The following is a 19,689-nucleotide window of genomic DNA, read 5'->3' on the forward strand; positions in this document are numbered from 1 at the left end:
TATATTAACTAGCAGTGTTTTATCACGCACTAATATTTGCAATTTGACATTTGATATGGGATGCTTCAGATTTCTGTGATCCTTTTGAATCTCTATTTAGAGTGATCAACACTATCATTGTAAACAATGGGTTTTTGTATTATTCATCCATTTTCCTTTTAGTGTATAGTATAGTTTAGCCTATTTTATGAGGCCATTTCCTGCATTCTGTTTTCAACTATTTTGGTAGCTCATGTGTTAATCTGGACTGTTTCTTCTTCCACACCCAGTACAGTCATTTCCTATAGCCCTTATTACAAGACTCTGCCAGTCCTTTAGAGAAGATTTCATGCTTCTAATGGTGCTGTCAAAAACAACAAACCTCTCACCACTGCATTCTCTGTGGAGTACCTCACCCAGCAGTGGGGTAGACGGATTCAAAGCACTTTGCCTGCCAGTACACTGTGCCATTTTATATGCAAAACATAAAAATGTTTAGAAGAGTATTTTGTTTAGGGAGGAAAAAAAAGCAACAGAATACCATCACATGTAATACATGCATTGATCTGTCTGTATCAACCAGACTCCTCTGATAAATGTTTTGTGTGCTTGTTATAAATAGCATGTAAAGAGTGCAAAACTGACATTAGCTAAAGATCCTGTATCAGAGTTGCAGAAGTATTTTAGAATAGATATTCCTAATTTTTAATTTAGACAAAAAAACATTCTTTGGTTGTTAAGAATCCAACAAGCTGCTCTATTAGATATAGTACAATGTACCCCAAGAAAATCAAATTATAAATAAGGAGTGAAAGGGGAGCTAAAAGCAATATTTCTTAGCAGAAGATCAGGAGCCTGAAACAGATAATGATTACAGGATGATGTAACTGTCTGGCAGTTCGCCAAACTGAAGCTTTAGTAACCCTATATGTTCCATTTATTTTGTATAAGGAAAACTGCATTGTTTCCTTCCCATCCACAACAGATCTTTTCAAATCCAATAATTTATTTTTTAAGGGATGATGAAGTCAAAAATGAAAATGGTGGGGGGAAATAAGATGTAGAGCTACAATAGTTTATTTCCACTGGGGCAGTTTTATTAAATTTTCATTTATCTCAGCTCAGACTACTATAGTACTTTCAAAATACTGCAAAAGTAACAGACCATTACTACCAAGGCATGTTACTCTGTATGCTTTTTTGGATAGGAAACAGGTTTTAATTTTGAGGTACTTGCTGTACTAACACTAAATGCTCAAAATTCCTATTCAACAACAGTGTACACCAATTCCTTCAGAAACTTGATACACACTAATCTCATTTATTGTCCAAGATTCATTTAGATCAGTGAGGCTCATATTTCACTATATAAATCACATCAGCTGAAACAATGAACACACGTGGCTGGAAAGTACTCTATGTTCTGATTACTACTCTAAGCATAAATTATAGCCTTTGATGTCATTAATCTTTTATTGTGCTTCGGCTTCAGAGAAACTGACTTCTTGTATATGGTTTGGAGAAGTTAATCATAGGCAATCCGCTAAACAATACAAGGTAAGATAATCATGTACACATATTTATACCTCAAACAAATATGACATATCATGGTCCATATCCTTACAAAAAGCAGTCTACATAAGTGAATTTAAAAAATATCCACATTAAATCAACTAACCCAAAATAGTGCTGTAGCAAAAAGATATTTCAATATTTTTATACAAGTAAAAAAATATTCTGGGACAAAAAACTTAAGTATCAAAAACAAGAAAATTACTAAAATCAGTGCTTGTCAATGTCATCAATGTGAACATAAGAACATAAGTTCCAGTAAGGTAATGAAAGTAATTAAAACAAACACACACACACCCCTGCACCACTTCTTAGCCTCTTGAAGAAAAACATTGCAGAGATGGCAGACTGAAGCTGTAGTCATAGAAGCGGTATAAATTTCAGCTCTTATCAAGAGGGAAATATCTATACTTACATTTCACTGCTTTTAAGAAGTGTATGCTTTCCTCCATTTGTGGAATGGTGTATTAGGACAACTCAAAGTGGAAATAAATATACTTTGTATTATCACTGACACTTAAACACTGGTGATTAGAGAAAGTCTAGCTCTGATCATACCATTAAGATACACCTCTGCCATTAGTGGAAGTGTATGAAAAAATCATTTAGGAAGGACTTACACCTTTAAAGACAAGACTTTCAAAAATAATGATGGGATCTTCAGAAATGCCTAAGTAACTTAAGGAAATAAGTCCCATTGGCTTTGAAAGTCAAGGGGATTTGTGCTTCTTAGTAAACACTTAAATAAAAGACCTGATTTTCTAGCGTTCTGAATACCTAGCAACTCCCATTTTTTAAAATCTTGATGTTACAGCTGTGACAGGCAGAACTTTCAGAACCATTTTATATTTAAATGGAACTTCTGGGAGAGACAAAACCCACTATTCAAAAAGCCGCAACAAAATTTAAAAAAAACACTTATAACTTTTATTTTTCTGACAGCTTTCAAATCTGAATGCTATCAGCCTAAGGGTGGAGCAGAGAAATTAGAAGCTGAAAAGGTCTGTTACATCATCTGTCCAAACCCTTTCAAAGCCTGGCTTTTCGCTACAGCAAATTTTAATGATTTATTTGGTCTCAAGTATGGCTCCTAGTTTTCCATGTACTTCCTTTATTTTACTGACACACCACTATTAGATTTACATTGGAACCCTATTAAACACAGAACAAGTGCTCGGTCATCTCAAACATTTGCCACATTTGCATAGCAAATGTGAACTGCACTTCCTTTTTCTTTTCATTTCTTTTAACCTCACCATGGCATCTGGTGACATTTTGTTCTCTGCCCATGAGAAGAAAAGGCTTGCAGTTTCTAGCCATCACAAGCACTGGAATTGGGTCACCAACACATTTTACACTGTATGAATTAGTTTGCACTTAATGAACACAGTCTGCTAACTGCCAACTTTTTCTCTGAAATGGAAACTCCACAACAGGAAGAAAAAATGGAGCCAAACTTAACATACATTTTTAAGCAGCTATAATCTGCCAAATGAAAAAAATTTCACTAAAAGGTACACCAGCAACATGTCTCTGCCAAAATACATTTCTACTACTCTTCAATGTTGAAAATGGCTGAACCATTTTTCCTAAGACTTTAAAAAAACTTGCCCCAGCCTGCATTAAATTTTCATATGAAATGCAGAACTTTGACAAAATTCTGAGCAACTGAAAGCAGCCCTCTAAAACGAAAATGCTTGTTCAACCTTACCTACAACTATTACTGTATGCTCCACCTACAATCAGTCTTGCAAAATGGTTGTGAAATTCGCCAGCCCAGACGCATCTAATTTGCCAATCCTTACCATGGTGATAGTTTTACTTGCCATTAAAAAAAAAAAGCTGCTGTCCACGGACAAACAGAATATTAGAAAGCTATTGTATATCTGTATCTTTTTTTCTCTCAGAGGTTGGCAGATTGCTCATTGAAGCAATCCATGTCAACTTCAATGAAGTCACACAGGATGTGAGGGGAAAATGTGTTTGGGATAAATGTGCAGCTGTTTTCTGCATCTTCCTTGCCGTTAGTTGAACTGAGCCCTAAGTGAGCCAGGATAAGGTATCAGCTTTTACCCTCAATCATCTTCAAGGGTTTTCATAGTTGGATAAGAATATATAAAATGATGGTTTATCTGTAAGGCTTGGCGGGATTCAATTTTTATTTTTTACAATTTTGATGGATATTTATGTTTATTTTTAAGCCTTTTTTCTATTTAAATTTTCACAGTTGTGCAAAACTATTGATTTTAAGGATTTTTTCCTATTTTTATTAGCACCCATCCACTGCTCTTGGTGCCGATCCCATAAAAGAAAAGTCACAAAATAAACAAAGGCCTGTCAATAAATATATCTACCTCAGCCCTTCCTATCTCTCAACAGCTTTAAAGAAGGGAAAAAGGCTACGCTTTTTGGAAAATAAAATGAATTTCTTTTCATCAATAACTGTTTAGAAAAATATATGAATTGTCAATAATCATTAAAAATTGTTTTAATTAGCTGACATTAACAACTTGTCACAGTTCATACGTAAGTAACAGTGGCCCAAGCTTCAATTGGCAAGTTAGCCAGCTTATGCGCAGGCCACTTTATGTGTTTGTTGCTGGGCTGCAAATAAGAACTCTGGGACAGAGAGGGTTAATTTACACCAGCCACTCCATTTCAAAACGTATACAGCAAGTCATAGCAGGGTATTGTGTACTAATGGCTCAGTGATATGGCATCATCTGAATGTTTCTGAAGTTCTGCTGCAGATACATTTTGCAAATCCCCCACCAACACAAGAGTTGTACAGTCATCATGTAGTTTCAACTGTCATTTGAGTGAAAAACTTCTGAGCAATGGGGGGTTATAGTCTGGAAAATAAAGATGATGACCACCATAATTTGTTATCATACACCGGCTCCTAAAATGTTTACTTTAGGATCTAATCAGAAAACACTACGTTATTAAGAATGTTCATGAAGTTCATGTAGGTATATGCAGTACTTTAACGCAGTATATTGCTTTCGCTTACGGGCAATTTCTAATTCACATCTGTAGTATCTATAACACTCAAGAAGGATATGGCCCTTAGTTTCATAGCTATGCTACACTGTTTTTTTGCTGAGTGAACGAATGAAGCTCAGAAACTTGAGGCCTAATTTGGGGGAAAAGGACTGAATCTAGTCCTAATAACATAGGATTCTTTATAAGTAGGTCCCTTTTCTTAATAAGCTGATCTCTGAAACACACGAGAAATCACTATCTCGGATCCCATCATGTCTAGTGATAACCTTGCTCTTCATTTCCCCCCTAAATTAAAAGGTTTCTTTGATCATAGAATTTCTTGAGCTTCTGTGTGCATGAAGGAAATATTTGTTGCATGTGGCCCAAGGTGGAGGCAGAGTGGAGAGTCAAACCAACACTTTTACCCTACTAATTTAAGCACTACTCATTTATAAACTTCTTGAGCTCTGATTTTTAATCTGGGAAGATCGCTTTTCCCAGTTGCCAGAATATTATTTGGTCATTACTTATGTGAGTATCTCCAGTAGTTTCTCTGATTGATAACTCTTGCTATGTTCTAATTCCCGAATTGGTCCTCAGCCACCAAATCAATATCCTGAGATGGAAGAAACACCAGGGAGCCAGATGACTAGTATTTATGTTGCCTTCCTGTAATATGATAGAATGGAACCTGGATGTCTCCATGCCATTACTGCATAAATCTGAAATCTGTGTTATATTTTATGCAAGTAAGAAACTCTTAGGCATGTAAGACATCACTACAGTATTGTTGTTAAATTACTAATTTGGGGCACTCTGGTTTAAAGGAGCTCCACAGAAACATAAAAATGTAGGGATGAAAGGGAACTCAAGGTCATCTAGCCTAGTCCATCCCACTGTGCTGAGGCAGAATTAAGTATATCTAGACCATCCCTTATAGATGTTTGTCTACTTCCAAGAGGGATTCCACAACCTTCTGAGGTAACACACATCTGTATTTTACTACTCTTATAGTTAGAACGTTTTTCCCAATATCTAACCTAAATCTTTCTTGCTGCAAAGTTAAGCTGATTATTTTTTGTCCCATCCTCTGTGGCTATGGCGAAAAATTGATCACCATCTTCTTTATAACCACCCTTAACATATTGAAGATTGTTTCCCTCCTGGGTCTTTTTTTCTCAAGATTAAACATGCCCAGCTTTTTTAGCTTTCCTCATACGGCAGGTTTTTTTAATTCCTAATAATTTTTGTTGTTCTCCTCTGAACTCTCACCCATTTGTTCACATCTTAAAGTATGGTGCCCAAAACTGGACACAGTACTCCAGCTGAGACCTCACCAGAACCAAGTACAGTGGAACAATTACCTCCCATGTCTTACATATGGCACTCCTGTTAATACATCCCAGAATGACACTTACCTTTTTTCGCTGTGGATTCATTCAATTTTTGATCCGCTATTACCCCCACATTTTTCTCTGCAGTACCACTACCTACCCAGTTATTCCCTATTTTTTATTTGTGCAAGATGTACCGTATATACTCGTTCATTAGCCTGTTCATTTATAAGCCGACCCCTCAAGATGGTTAGGTAAAAATAGCAAAAACTGTATGACCCTTTCATAAGCCGACCCTATATTTCAGGGGTTGGCAAACTTTGGCTCCCGGCCCATCAGGGTAAACCGCTGGCGGGTCGGGACGTTTTATTTACTTGGAGCGTCTGCAGGCACGGAGCCCCTCAGCTCCCAGTGTCTGCAGTTTGCCATTCCAAGCCAATGGGAGCTGCAGGAAGTGACTGATGCGACAAACACTGATGGCTTTACTGACTTGTATTTGTTGTCTTTTGACATTTGCAGAGCATGCAGACGAATTCCAGTTCTAGTGACAATGTACCCATTTTGTCGACATTCAACAACCCAATTACTGAGATCTTTCTCTAGCTTAGGAAATGAATCGCACCTCATTGGACATTTTTTCTCGCTTCTTGGCATGTCTTTTAGTGTTGTTTTATTTTTTCGCCATTCTCTTACTTGCTTCTCATTGATACAGAATTCACGAGCAGCGGCGTAATTATTGTTTGCGTCTGCATAGTCAACAACTTTAAGTTTGAATGCTGCATGATAGGACGACCTTTTTCTTTTGATTTCATTGTTAATCTATTTTCATACTAGTATTTAAAATGAACATTATTATTGTAGTTATAGCAGTGTTTCTCAAACTGGGGATGCCACTTGTGTAGGGAAAGCCCCTGGCGGGCCGGACCAGCTTGTTTCCCCACCCCGTCCGCAGGTCCAGCCAATCGCGGCTCCCACTGGCCGCGGTTCGCCACTCCAGGCCAGTGGGAGCTGCTGGAAGCGGTGTGGGCGGAGGGACGTACTGGCCGCCCGTTTCCAGCAGCTCCTATTGGCCTGCAGCGGCGAACCGCGGCCAGTGGGAGCCGCGATCGGCCGGACCTGCGGATGGGGCACGAAAACAAACTGGCCCAGCCCGCCAGGGGCTTTCCCTATACAAGCGGCAATCCCAGTTTGAGAAACACGGAGTTATAGATTTTGTAGGACTTAATATAGGAATGTCACCGGACTACACCAGTGCTACAGTACTATCGTTCGTTGTATTTTTCTAATTGGTTTGTAAGGCGTAGCATTTTGTGAAATGCATGGGTCAAATGTCATGCAGATCTGTGGCACTGCTCTTTTAGTATTCCTTTCAACCCAATCTAGTCCAATAAACAAAGTGTTTGCAACTTTAAAAGGCTGCAGTATTGACATCAATAAATGGGTCGGCAAACTTTGGCTCCTGGCCTGTCAGGTTAAGCTGCTGGCGGGACGTTTTGTTTACGTGGAGTGTCTGCAAGTTCGCCGTTTCCCAGTTCCCCCAGTTCCCATTGGCTGGGAATGGCGAACTGCAGCCACAGGGGCTCCATGCCTGCAGAAGCTCTAGGTAAACACAACAACAATGTATTAGATATTCAATTCAATGATTCCATAGAGTTTAAAATCATCAAATTTTGGTGTAGACCTGTTTATATGATGACCCCCACTCTTTGATGCGTCACTTTTTTACCAAAAATATTCGGCTTATGAAATAAGTATATATGGTAATACATTACATGTCTTTATAGAATATCATTGTAATGGATTTCAGACCAATTTTCTAATTTTTTAAGATCATTTAGAATTCTAATCCTGTCATTCCAACTCCTTCTAGCTTGGTGTTAGCTGAAAAATTTACAGAAGTGTACTCTCTGCTCCATTATCCAAGTCATTAATGAAAATATTTAACAACACTGGAACTGACCACTGCGGTACCCCACTTGATAAGTCCTCCCAGTTGACAGCAAACCACTGATAACTTCTCTGAGCATGTTTCTTCAAGCATCATTTGCCCACCTTATATTAATTTCATTAGGATCTAGTTTGCTTATGAGAATGTCATGTGAGACTGTGTCAACAGCCATACTAAAGTCAAGTTATAACCATACCTACTGCTTCCCCGCTATGCAACAGGCCAGTTACTCTGTCAAAGAAGGAAATTAGGTGGTTTGACATGATTTACTCTTGACAAATCCACGTTGGCTATTACTTATCACCTTACTATCCTCTAGAATCTTACAAATTGATTGTTTAATAATTTGTTCCAATATCTTTCCAAGTACTGACACTAGGCTGATGGGTTCCTTAAGTTCCATGAGAATTTATGCTTAGCAAAATATTTATGGTTTCAGTGTGAGATCTTGAAAGGGGTGGGGGTAGGGAGGAAAGATACATGAAAGCAAAAGCAGCAAACACTACTGTGAAACTCATGGTAATAAAAATGGAAATACTAGTAATTATCTGGAATGGGAAAATAAAGGAAGTTAAACATGCAGTTTACAATATAGTAAAGTGAAAAATGCAATTTACAGAGTGAAAAGGCTAATTTTTTTTTAATATATAAAGGAAAGACAACCGATCAATCCATCAGCTTACTTCTGTTCTGATTCAAAGACACACACACTTTTTTTTAACTAGTCCAAATCAGAAATCACACACTTACGTGAATGCACTCAAGAAACAAAGTTCAAATAAACCGTGGTACTCTACTTACCCACTGGACTGGTACCAGCTCCATTTGGCACTGTGAGATCTGCTGTACCCAAAATACCACCTAACAATTAACAAAATCAAAGATAAAGCTGATCAATTTTCATTAGTAAATGTACTGTACCATATTAAAACATTTCATAACAATAAGCAGTAGCATAAGAGGCGATGGGACAACTGGTTGCTCTGTGAGGAGAAAACTGGCTGCTGATCACCTCAGTCAGTAGACAGTGCTACACCCTGGTCCGCTATCCATAGAGATCAAGAACTGATATGCTGTACTGACAACAGGAGGTGAAGAGCAGATACCAATGGCTGAGAAGGAGCCGCCGTTCACCCCAAAGCTAGGAAGCTCACCGCCACTGCCAAGAGGAGATGTATTGTGATTGTGGACGGGGACTCCCTTTGAGGAAATACAGGCATCCATCTGCCAATCTGACATGATGTCCTGGGAGTTTGCTGCCTGCCTGGAGCCCTCATCTGAGATGTTACGGCACGTTGCAGATGCTCATACATCCTTCTGATCACTACCCTATGCTGCTCATCCATGTGGGCATTAATGATACTGCCAGGTCTGACCCTGAGCAGCTCAGCAGTGACTATAGGACTCTAAGAGTCAGGGAGGAGGAGTCAGGGGTGCAGGATGTGTTCTCGTCCATCCTCCTGGTTGAGGGTAAGGGCCCAAGCAGGGGAACATCCTGGAGATGAATGCTTGGCTGTGCAGATGGTGTCTACAAGAGGACTTTGGCTTCTTCAACCATGGGATGCTGTTCCAAGAAGGTGGTCCACTAGGAAGAGATGGGGTCCACCTGACCAAGAAGGAGAAGAGCATCTTTGTGTGTCGACTTGCCAACTTAGTGAAGAGGGCTTTAAACTAGGTTCAGTGAGGGCAAGTGACAAAAGCCAACAGGTAAGTATCAGAATAGGTGACTTTAACTGGGGAGGGGGGGGAAGGTGAAGAGGAAGGAGGCATGGACAAGTACAATAGGGTCAAAGGAGCAACAAAAGGAAATCAGTGGGGGAATCTGATCAACATTTTAGATGTCTGTGCACAAATACAAGGAGTATGGGGAACAAACAGGAAGACCTGGAAGTATTAGGTACATAAGCTAAATTCTGATTTAATTGGCATCACAGAGACTCTGAGGGATAAATTTCATGATTGGAATATTTGTATACAGAGGTATAGCTTGTTCAGAAAAGACACATGGGAAAAAAGGGAGGATGGGTTGCATTGTACATAAAAGATGTATACAGTTGTTCTGAGGTCCAGAAGGAGGTGGGAGACAGACCAGTTGAGAGTCTCTGGGTAAAAATAAAAATTTAAAAAAATAGAGGTGATATCATGGTGGGGGGGTCTGCTGTAGACCACCAAACCAGGAAGAGGAGATGCATTGGACATTTCTAAAACAATTAATAGAAATATCCAAAACACAGGATGTTGTAGTAATGGGGGACTTTTGCTACCCAGCCATCTGTTGGGAAAATAATACAGCAAAAGACAAAATTTCCAAAAAGTTTTTGGAATGTACTGGGGACAACAAAAACGGTTACTCACCTTCTCATAACTGTTGTTCTTCGAGATGTGTTATTCATGTCTATTCCAATCAGGTGTACACGCCGTGTGCACAGTCGTTGGAAAGTTTTCCCTTAGCAGTCGGGCTGGCTGTGAGCCCGCTGGAGTGGTGCCTTCATAGTGCTCAATATATTACCCTGCCGACCCGACCCCCCTTCTTGCTGTCTACTCTGACAGAGGGGAACGAGGGTGGGTATTGGAATGGACATGAACAAGACATCTCGAAGAACAACAGTTATAAGAAAGTAGGTAACCGTTTTTAATTCTTCGAGTGCTTGTTCATGACGATTCCAATCAGGTGACTCCCAAGCTCTACCCCAGAGATAGGGTCGGAGTTTAAGGAATAGTTGATTGGAGCACCGCCCTGCCGAATACTGCATCATCTCTGGTGTGTTGACATGGCTAGATAAGTAGCCCCAGTGGTTTCCTGCTGCCGAGTAGAACCTTCCTTACCGGCTCCGAGCATAGCAGCTCCATGGGGTTTAATCATGAAGCTTCCAGGCCATGAGGTGGAGGGACTGGAGGTTTGGGTGGTGGAGGCGGCCGTGATCCTGCGTGATCAGATTGGGGCAGAGTGGTAGCACGATTGCGGTGTCCACTGACAGCTCCAGAGCGTGGTGTACCATTGTTGACGGGGCCATGCTGGGGCCAGCAGAATCACCTCTGCTTTGTCCCTGCAGATCTTGAGCAGCACCTTGTGTACGAGTGGGACCGGTGGGAAGGCATACATGAGGCAGTCTCCCCAGAGTAGCAGAAATGCATCCGTGATTGAACCCGGGCTGTGTTTCTGGATGAAATACAACATTAGGCACTTACTGTTGCTCTGGGTGGCAAATAGGTCGACCTGGGGAAATCCCCACCTTTGGAAGATGGGATGAAGAATATCTGGACGGATGGACCATTCGTGGTTGCAGAATGATCTGCTGAGGTGATCCGCTAGCTTGTTCTGTGCTCCTGGGAGATAAGACGCCTCCAGGTGAATGGAGTGGGCTATACAGAACTTGCCTAGTTGGAGGGCTTCTCAACATAGGGGGGAGGAAAGGGCTCCACCCAGATTGCTGATGTAAAACATAGCAGTGGTGTTGTCCGTCATCACTGCCACACTTTGAGCTTGCAGCCGGGACTGGAAAGTTTGGCATGCCAGTCGCACTGCTCTGAGCTCCCTAATATTGATATGAAGGGGGAGTTTGTCCTGCAACCACAGGCCCTGTGTTCGGAGATCTCCCAGATGTGCCCCCCAACCCAGATCTGACGCATCCGTTAGTAGGAACAAGGACGGCAATGGGCTGTTGAAGGTGACACCTTCACATACCATCTGAGGGTTGAGCCACCAATGTAGAGACTCTAGTATGTGTCCTGGCACTGTCACTACTGAGTCCAGCCTGTCATGCTCCGGGTGGTATATCTGGGTAAGCCACACTTGACGGGGTCTGAGCTTGGCTCTGGCATGCCTGACTATGTAAATGCAGGCTGCCATGTGTCCAAGGAGACTCAGGCATCCCCAGGTACTGCCTGAGGCTTTGAATAATGTCTGGAAACTGGTCTCTGGCAGGAACGTCCTTGCCTGTACCGAGTCCAGCACTGCTCCAATTAATTCTGTTCCTTGGGTCAGTGATAAGGTTGACTTGTTCACTTTGAGGAGTCCCCCCAGTCTCTTGAACTTGGACCTGACCAATTGTACATGAGACTATCTGCTCCCTGGTACGGCCTCTGAGCAGCCAGTCGTCCAGGTATGGGTATACCTGCACTTGCCTCCTCTGGAGGAAGGCTGCTATGACCGACATGCAGTTGGTGAATACTTGGGGGGCTGAAGACAGACCAAATGGGAGGACCATGAACTGACAGTGTTTGTGGTTGACCACAAACTGGAGAAAATATCTGTGCGCAGGCCGAATGGCTATGTGAGAGTACACATCTTTCACATATGCGTACCAGTGTCATGGATCCGGGAAAGGAATAATAGTGCTCAAGGAGACCATGTGGAACTTCAACTTCATCATGAACTTGTTGAGTCCTCGCAGGTCTAGGATGGGTCTGAGACCCCCCTTTGCCTTGGGGATTAGGAAACAGTGGGAGAAGAATCCCTTGCCCTTTAGCTCCTGAGGAACCTCCTCCGCTGCTCCCATGGTGAGGAGTGCCTGCACCTCCTGGATAAGGAGCTGCTTGTGAGACGGGTCCCTGAAGAGGGACGGGGAAGGAGGGTGGGAGGGAGGGAAGGAGCAGAATTGGAGAGAATATCCCACTTCTATCATGCAAAGGACCTAGCAGTCTGATGTTATTTGGGACCATGCACGTTAAAAGTGGGACAGACGATTCAGAAAGCATGGGTAAGGATCCGGTGGATAGACACGTGTGCCGTCCTTGGGGCGTCCCTTCCAAATTCCTGTTTAGATCCTGATGAAGGTTTGGACTAGCCTTGGCCTTGCCCTGAGGTGGGGTTGGAAGGTTTGCATCCGCCATTCCTGCCCCTTTGCCTATACAAATCCTGCCTCAGCCAAGGAGGATATGGGCGCTATTGTTGCAGTTGGGGCTTGAAGTGCTTGCGTTGGGTTGCTGGTGTGTGCATTCTCAACAACTTCATTGTCACCCTGGAATCCTTCAAGCTATGCAGCTTGGAGTCTGTCTGTTCGGAGAACAGCCCTGTGCCCTCAAAGGGGAGGTCCTGCAGGGTTTGTTGTAACTCCAGGAGTAGTCCAGACACCTGAAGCCATGATGTCGTCCTTATGGCTATGCCTGAGGAGAAGGTATGGGCATCCGAGTCCACAGAGTCTAGGGATGCCTGCCGGGAGGTCCATGCCACTGCCTTCCCTTCCTTGACAGTGGTGGAGAACTCAGACCTAGAGTCTGGAGGGATTAGCTCTTTGAACTTCAACATGGAGGCCCATGAGTTGAAGTTGTACCTGCTGAGGATAGCTTGCTGGTTTGCCATCCTCAACTGGAGGCCCCCTGTGGCATAGACCTTTCTACCAAAAAGGTCCATCCTTTTTGCCTCCCTTGCTGTCCCTGTCGCTCTTTCTCACTGACCACCAAGACTACTAGAGAGCATGCTGCAGGTGCAAAAACAGATATTCGTAACCCTTGGAAGGGACGAAGTGTTTTCGTTCCACATCCCTGGAGGTCGGTGGAATTGAGGCCGGTGTCTGCCACAGATTCCTGATGTTGGTCTGAACTGTCTTGATGAATGGCAGAGCTATCCGCGATAGACCTTTGGGAGTAAGAATGTCCACCATGGGGTCCTCAGCCTTGATCACCTCCTCTGCTTGCAACCCCATGTTGCGGGCAATCCGCCTCAGAAGGCCCTGATGTGCCCTATGGTCAATCGTCAGAGGGCCCGAAGCTGAGGCTCCTGCCACTGCCTCGTCAGGAGATGAGGACGAGGTGGCCAGGGGAGGTAACGGTCCTCTTGTACCTCCGGCTCCCTGATCCTCTTGGACAATGTCTGCCCCTGTGGCGGCCATAGCTGAGATGGCTGTAGCTTGAGCCTGTGGCTGGTCCTATGCCGGAGTAGCCTCGGCAGCGGCCTGAGGCTGAGGGGGCGGCTGGGACTGGGTGGCCTCGGATCCCGAAGGTGTAGGCCTGTCCCTGGCAGAGTAAGGTGGTCAGTGTACCGAGACAGCCGACCATGAAGCCCTTGAAAGGGAGTCCTGAGCCTGATGGTAAGCCCAGGGAGTCCAAAAGGGCCATTGTGCAGGGGGCTGCCAGTGCAACTGCCAGATTGGCTGCACCTCCCTATGTCACCTGTGAGACCTATGCCGACTATGCTTGGATAGTATGAGTCACCGTCAGAGTCCAAGGAAGTGGACCCTGAACGTGATGACCAAGGTGGAGCTGAGGGGCCCTGCGCAGGAGATGGGTGGCGAGCCGATGAGGTGGGAGACCGGTGCCGTAGATCGGCGAGTATCCAGTGCCAGCGACCAAGGACACGATGTCGGTGCCAGATACTGGTGCTGACTTGGTGCCGATGATCGGTGCCAGTTGTCTCTCGGTGCCAGGGATCAGCGCTAGTCCACCCTCGGTGCCAGAGAGGGGGAGCGTCTTGGCGGTGCTGGAGATGCTCTGACTGATCACGGAGCCGGGCAGCAGTGCCATGGTGATTGCGACTGAGTGGTGCCACGGATGGGGTTGAGCCCGGAACTGTGAGCACTGCATCATGGCCGGTTTACCTCTAGGTACCAGACGTATCGGTACTGGAGGTTTATCCCTCAGAGTTGGGGGCTGTGAAGCCATCATTTCAATAAGGTCTCTGGCAGCTTCAAAAGTGTCCAGAGTGGAAGGTGGCTCAAAATCCTCCACCTGGCACTGCCCTTGTGGCAAGTCACCATGTGCTGGATTCAACAGTCCCTTCCAGGAAGCTGAAGTCAAGGGCAGAGGCTTGTGTATTTAGGCATCAATTCAGTTCTGAGGTGTGCCATCCCTTGATGGTCCCCTGGCTTTCCTAGCCAGTGAGTACTCTCTCTCAGCCTTCTTATGGCACTTATGCGGCACCAGCGAGGTGGAGCAGTGCCGGGGAGCTCTCCCTGGCTACGGTGCCAAGGGTGTCTTATACTTGAGTCATTACTCAGCACCGTGTTGCACACCAATGCCGGAGCGCTCCATACTGATGCACTCAGTGCCAGGTCCTGGCGGTCCGCAGATGGCTGTGGGCAGAGAGTGGATTCCATTGAAAGTTGTTTCAAATGGAAATCATGCTCCTTCTTGGTTCTTGGCCAAAAAGCCCTGCAGATTTTGCACCTCTGTTTGGTGCACTTCCCCCAAACACCTTAAGCAGGAGTCTTGGGGGTCACTGATGGGCATAGACTTATTGTAAGCACTGCAGGTCTTAATGCCTTGGGCTCACGGCATGCCCCGGAGCCCAAGGGGGAGTGGGTGAGTTATGAATTGGGGAGAGACTCCACTCCCAACCTACTATCTAAACTAACTATCTACACTAAACCAACTATAACACTAACTTGAACCACTAACAAAAGAACATTAAGGGAGCACTTGCTGAGCAAGTGAGCATTGTTCCAATGACCGATACAGACGGTAAGAAGGTGCCACTCCAGGGGGCTCCGCAGCCAACCCGACGTGAGCTGCTAAGGGAAAACTTTCCGACGACCGTGCACGCAGCATGTGCACACCTGATTGGAATCGATGTGAACAAGCACTCAAAGAATTTTTGTTCCAGAAAGTAGAGAAAATAACAAGGCGGACAACCATTTTAGACCTGATTCTGACCAACAGGTAGGAATCGGTAGCGAATCTGAAGATGAAAGACAATTTGGGTGACAGTGATCATAAAATGGTTTGGCATGATATGATGAAATAATATATTTCATGATTCTAAGGAAAGGAAGGAGTGAGAGCAGCAGAATAAGGGGGAAGCAGTAGATGTGATGTACCTTGATTTTCGTAAGGCTTTTGACACAATCCCCCATGACATTTTCATAAGCAATTTAGGGAAATGTGGTCTAGATGAAATTACTATAAGGTGGCTGCACAACTGGTTGAAATACTATACTCAGAGAGTAGATATCAATGGTTTGCTATCAAATTGGGAGGGCACATCAAGTGGGATCCCACAGGGGTCAGTCCTGGGTCTGATACTATTTAGTATTTTCATTGATGACTTGGATAATGGAGTAGAGAATATGCTTATAAAATAGGCAGATGACACCAACTTGGAAAGAGTTGTAAGCACCGTGGAGGACAGGTTTAAAAATCAAGATGATCTTGACAAATTGGAAAATTGGCCTGAACTCAACAGAACAAAATCTAATAAAGACAAGTGCAAAGTACTTTGCACTTAGGAAGGAAAAACAAAGTGCACAACTACAAAATGGGGAATAATTGTCTAGGTGGTAGTACTGCTGAAAAGGATCTGGAGATTATACTGGACCACAAACTGAATGAGAGCAGTCAATGAGATTCAGCTACAAAAAAGTTAAAATGATCCTGGGGTGTATTAACAGTATGTAAGCCACAAGAGGTAATTGTCCCTCTACTTGGCACTAGTGGGGCCTCAGCTGGAGTACTGTGTTCCATTCTGGGCATCACTATTTAGGAAAGATATGGAAACACTGGAAAGAGTCCAGAGGAGAGCAACAAAAATAATAAAAGCTTTAGAAAACCTGATTTAAGAGGAAAAGTTAAAAAAAAAAAGGCAAATTTAGTCTTGAGAAAAGACGACTGAGGGGAGTACCTAAAAATAGTCTTGCAATACATTAAGGGCTGTTATAAAGAGGACAGTGATCAATTGTTCTCCATGTCCACTGAAGGTAGGACAAGAAGTCATGGGCTTAATCTGCAGCAAGGGTGATTTAGGTTAGGCATTAGGAAAACCTTTCTAACTCTAAAGGTAGTTAAGCTCTGGAATAGGCTTCCGAGAGAGATCATGGAATCCCCATCATTGGAAGCTTTTACAAACAAGTTGGACAAACACCTGTCAGGGATAGTCTACATTTACTTGGTCCTGCCAGTGTAGCGGGCTGGACTTGACTTCTCGAGGTCCTTCCAGTCCTACATTTCTATGATTTTATCCATACAAGCAATCAAAATTACAGCATACAGTTTTGCTAGTTTTTCATAATGTAAGCTTTATGGGAATTGAAGGGGAATAAAGAAGAAATGTAGCACTACTGAAGTCTTACCTGCATTGCCAGTACTTGGCGGTCTCTGAGGGGCTCCGGGCGATACATTTCGATGTAATGTGGCCTGAGGTGGGGAGAGCATGGTCGTGTCTGTTAATGATGAACTGGCTGCCAGTGATGGGGATACAAGGGAACTCCCTGGGTTACTGTAGGTTAAAGTATTGGGATTGGACACTGGAACCGTAACAGACATTGAAAAGTTCTGGGGAGGCAAGCCAGGCTGAAAACAAAAACAAGAACATATTAATATTGCACAGTAATGTTTGTCAAGGCTATAATATTGAGATAAAGTCAGATTAATTATGTTAGTTTAGTAATTTTGTATCACTCTAAAAATGCACACTTATAAAACATCCACTCTGAAGAGACTGGTATTGTGATCTACAGTACTTTAGTTAAAGATACATTTCAATAAGGTCATTTATCAACGTTGGGTATATTGAGAGCCACAGTTTGTAAACATTAGACTGGAGATATTTTATTGATATTCATCCATTAAATTTAATCAGAAGTATGCCATTATTTAACATTTGATTCCTGATACCAGAAAGCCAGTTGATAAGCTATACATTTTAATAATCAATGAATTTGTTGCATCCTCAAAATGTAAGAATACATAAACATGCACATTATAAAACAAAACTGAGTCAGTCATGAGACAAAAGAGAAAAGTTAGTAATGGTATCTTTTTTCTGACAATCTTGACATTGAAATTAAAGCATTACTGTTGTTTTCCATCTAGATCTGGAATTTATCTATAAAAACCCACAAATACTTTTTACAGACTAGAAAATTCAGAAGTGAAATAGGTTTATTCCAAAACTGATTAGCTGATTTTTCATCTGCGTACGGGTAGCAGAGTAATACATTCTATAGTATAAAGAACTATTTACCTGAATACTAATGAATTTCTGTAAATTAGTGGTATGTTAGAGTGCTAATTATTTGAATATAGAAATTTTGATTGAATCCTTATTTCTTAGTTACATACATTCTCAATATGAAAACATTTAATACCCAATAAGCTTTAGAAAATACAAGGATGATAACCAAATTTTTCAAAATCATAATTTTATATAATTAAGAATTATAATTATCAGTTAAGAAGGCACTCTCCATATGTAAACATCTATCAAATAAGCTGTATTATTGATATTTTATTTTTACATGCAGGCCACTTCAAAGAACTTTTTAATATCTGACAAATTATTTATTTTTGCACAAAATTTTTAAACACACACTACATTCAAGCAGCACAAGGCAACACCTTTAACGATTCCAAAAATGTAACAAAGGCAATGTATAGTAATATCCTTGTACGTGTTTCTTTCTATGTCGAAGCAGCCAGTGATAGCAACTTTTACTGCTACAATGAAGACCCACATTTCACGCTGCCAACCCATTTAGTGGGTAGGCTTTTAGATATGACCAACTACTCCATGCTATCTCTCTTTCCTCTCCTTTGACAGCAGTCAGCACAAAGTCTTTAATCAGTCATTCTAATTATGGGAACTTTTCCAGACTGGAATTCATGGCATACTGTGGAGCCAGAGAAATATACCTGAAAAGCTAATGTTTCTATAAGAGGGGGCAGCTTAGAGACTATACTGGAAGACTGTGACTACTCGTGAGAACTCAGACCTAGAGAAGATGCCCTGACACACCATTTCTCAATATCTAAAATTTCAAGTTGATCTAAAGAACTACCGTTAGGACAGGTTCAAAGACAGAACAATGGCCACTGATGTAAACCCTAGAGAGGATTCTTCAAATTGGCAACGAGGGACAAAAGATATTGCCTGTGTGCAAGTATAGAGAGCCTAATGACAGAACTAATGCTGAGTATCAAGACTGACAGTACACAGTTAATCCAGAGTGATGTGGATTAACAAAGGAATTACTTCCATTACTGGAGAGTCGGCTGGGGACTATAGTCACCTCTTGTACGTTAAATCACTCAGTTTCCATGTAGATTTTAAGAGGAACCTAACCACTCCACTTTAATTGCCACAACAAATCCAATGATGTACAACTGAAAAGATGTAGCAGAGCTTCAAAATTACTTTCATTAGGAGGCAATATTTTTCTTTGGCATATTGTTCAATTTCTGATTTATTCTATAAAGCAAAATTAATTTACTTTAAAAAAGGAATTAATATGACCCCCGACCCACCAAACACACACACCACAGTGGCACCTAAACTTCTTGAACCATGAGACCCCCTAATTCCTCTCCAAGACCAATGCTCCACTAAACCAGTCCATGGCCCCTAGAACAATCATACTTATATGTATACAAAATTGTGAAGCGCAGTAGGCAGACTTGTTGGTGCTGATGTGAGGACTCACGCCCTGGCCAGGTTTGCTTTTGGAATTCATAGCTGTAAAATGGCCTGTGGGAAGTCTTCTGACCATACAAGATATTGGGTAAAAATTTCAAGAAGTGGCTATGTGGTTTAGGTGCCTACGTCTATTTTCAAAAGTGACGTCGGCACTTGAGGGTGAGATTTTCAGAAGGTATTTAGGTGCCTAAAGATGTAGATGGGCAGCTAATGGGATTTTAATGGGGGTCAGGTGTCTTACTGCTTAGGTACTTTTCAAAATCCCTCTAGGCACCTATTACCTCTTTAATCAGCTAAATACCTTTAGGAGCCTATGTGTTTACATCACTTTTGAAAACAGGACTTCATCTTTTAAGTCAGGTTTTGAAGATATTACCGATTGACTAATTTACTATAGGGAGAACAAATTCTCTGTATGAGGGCATCTTTCTAGGAAATATTTCTAAAGCTATTTGTTATTTGTTCTAACCTTGTTCCATTGCAGAGGGGTAAAAAATTTAAAATCTCTCTCTCTAAGTTATCTTATA

At 42.4% G+C, this 19,689-nt stretch overlaps 1 protein-coding gene across 13 annotated transcripts in view; it reads right to left on the reverse strand.

The window, feature by feature from the left end:
• The window catches only part of MEF2A (myocyte enhancer factor 2A), a 175,846-nt gene that overhangs the window by 25,503 nt on the left and 130,654 nt on the right, over nucleotides 1-19,689 (reverse strand). For all 13 annotated transcript variants that reach the window (XM_039491481.1, XM_039491482.1, XM_039491484.1 and 10 more), the window contains 2 exons: nucleotides 16,821-17,040; nucleotides 8,620-8,679 (listed from right to left, as the gene is read on the reverse strand). In XM_039491481.1, the coding sequence (XP_039347415.1) occupies nucleotides 8,620-8,679; nucleotides 16,821-17,040 (280 nt within the window). The remainder of the gene's footprint in view (nucleotides 1-8,619; nucleotides 8,680-16,820; nucleotides 17,041-19,689) is intronic.

The sequence above is a fragment of the Mauremys reevesii genome, linkage group 10, assembly GCF_016161935.1.
Source record: "Mauremys reevesii isolate NIE-2019 linkage group 10, ASM1616193v1, whole genome shotgun sequence".
In the NCBI taxonomy this organism is placed as follows: Eukaryota; Metazoa; Chordata; order Testudines; family Geoemydidae; genus Mauremys; species Mauremys reevesii.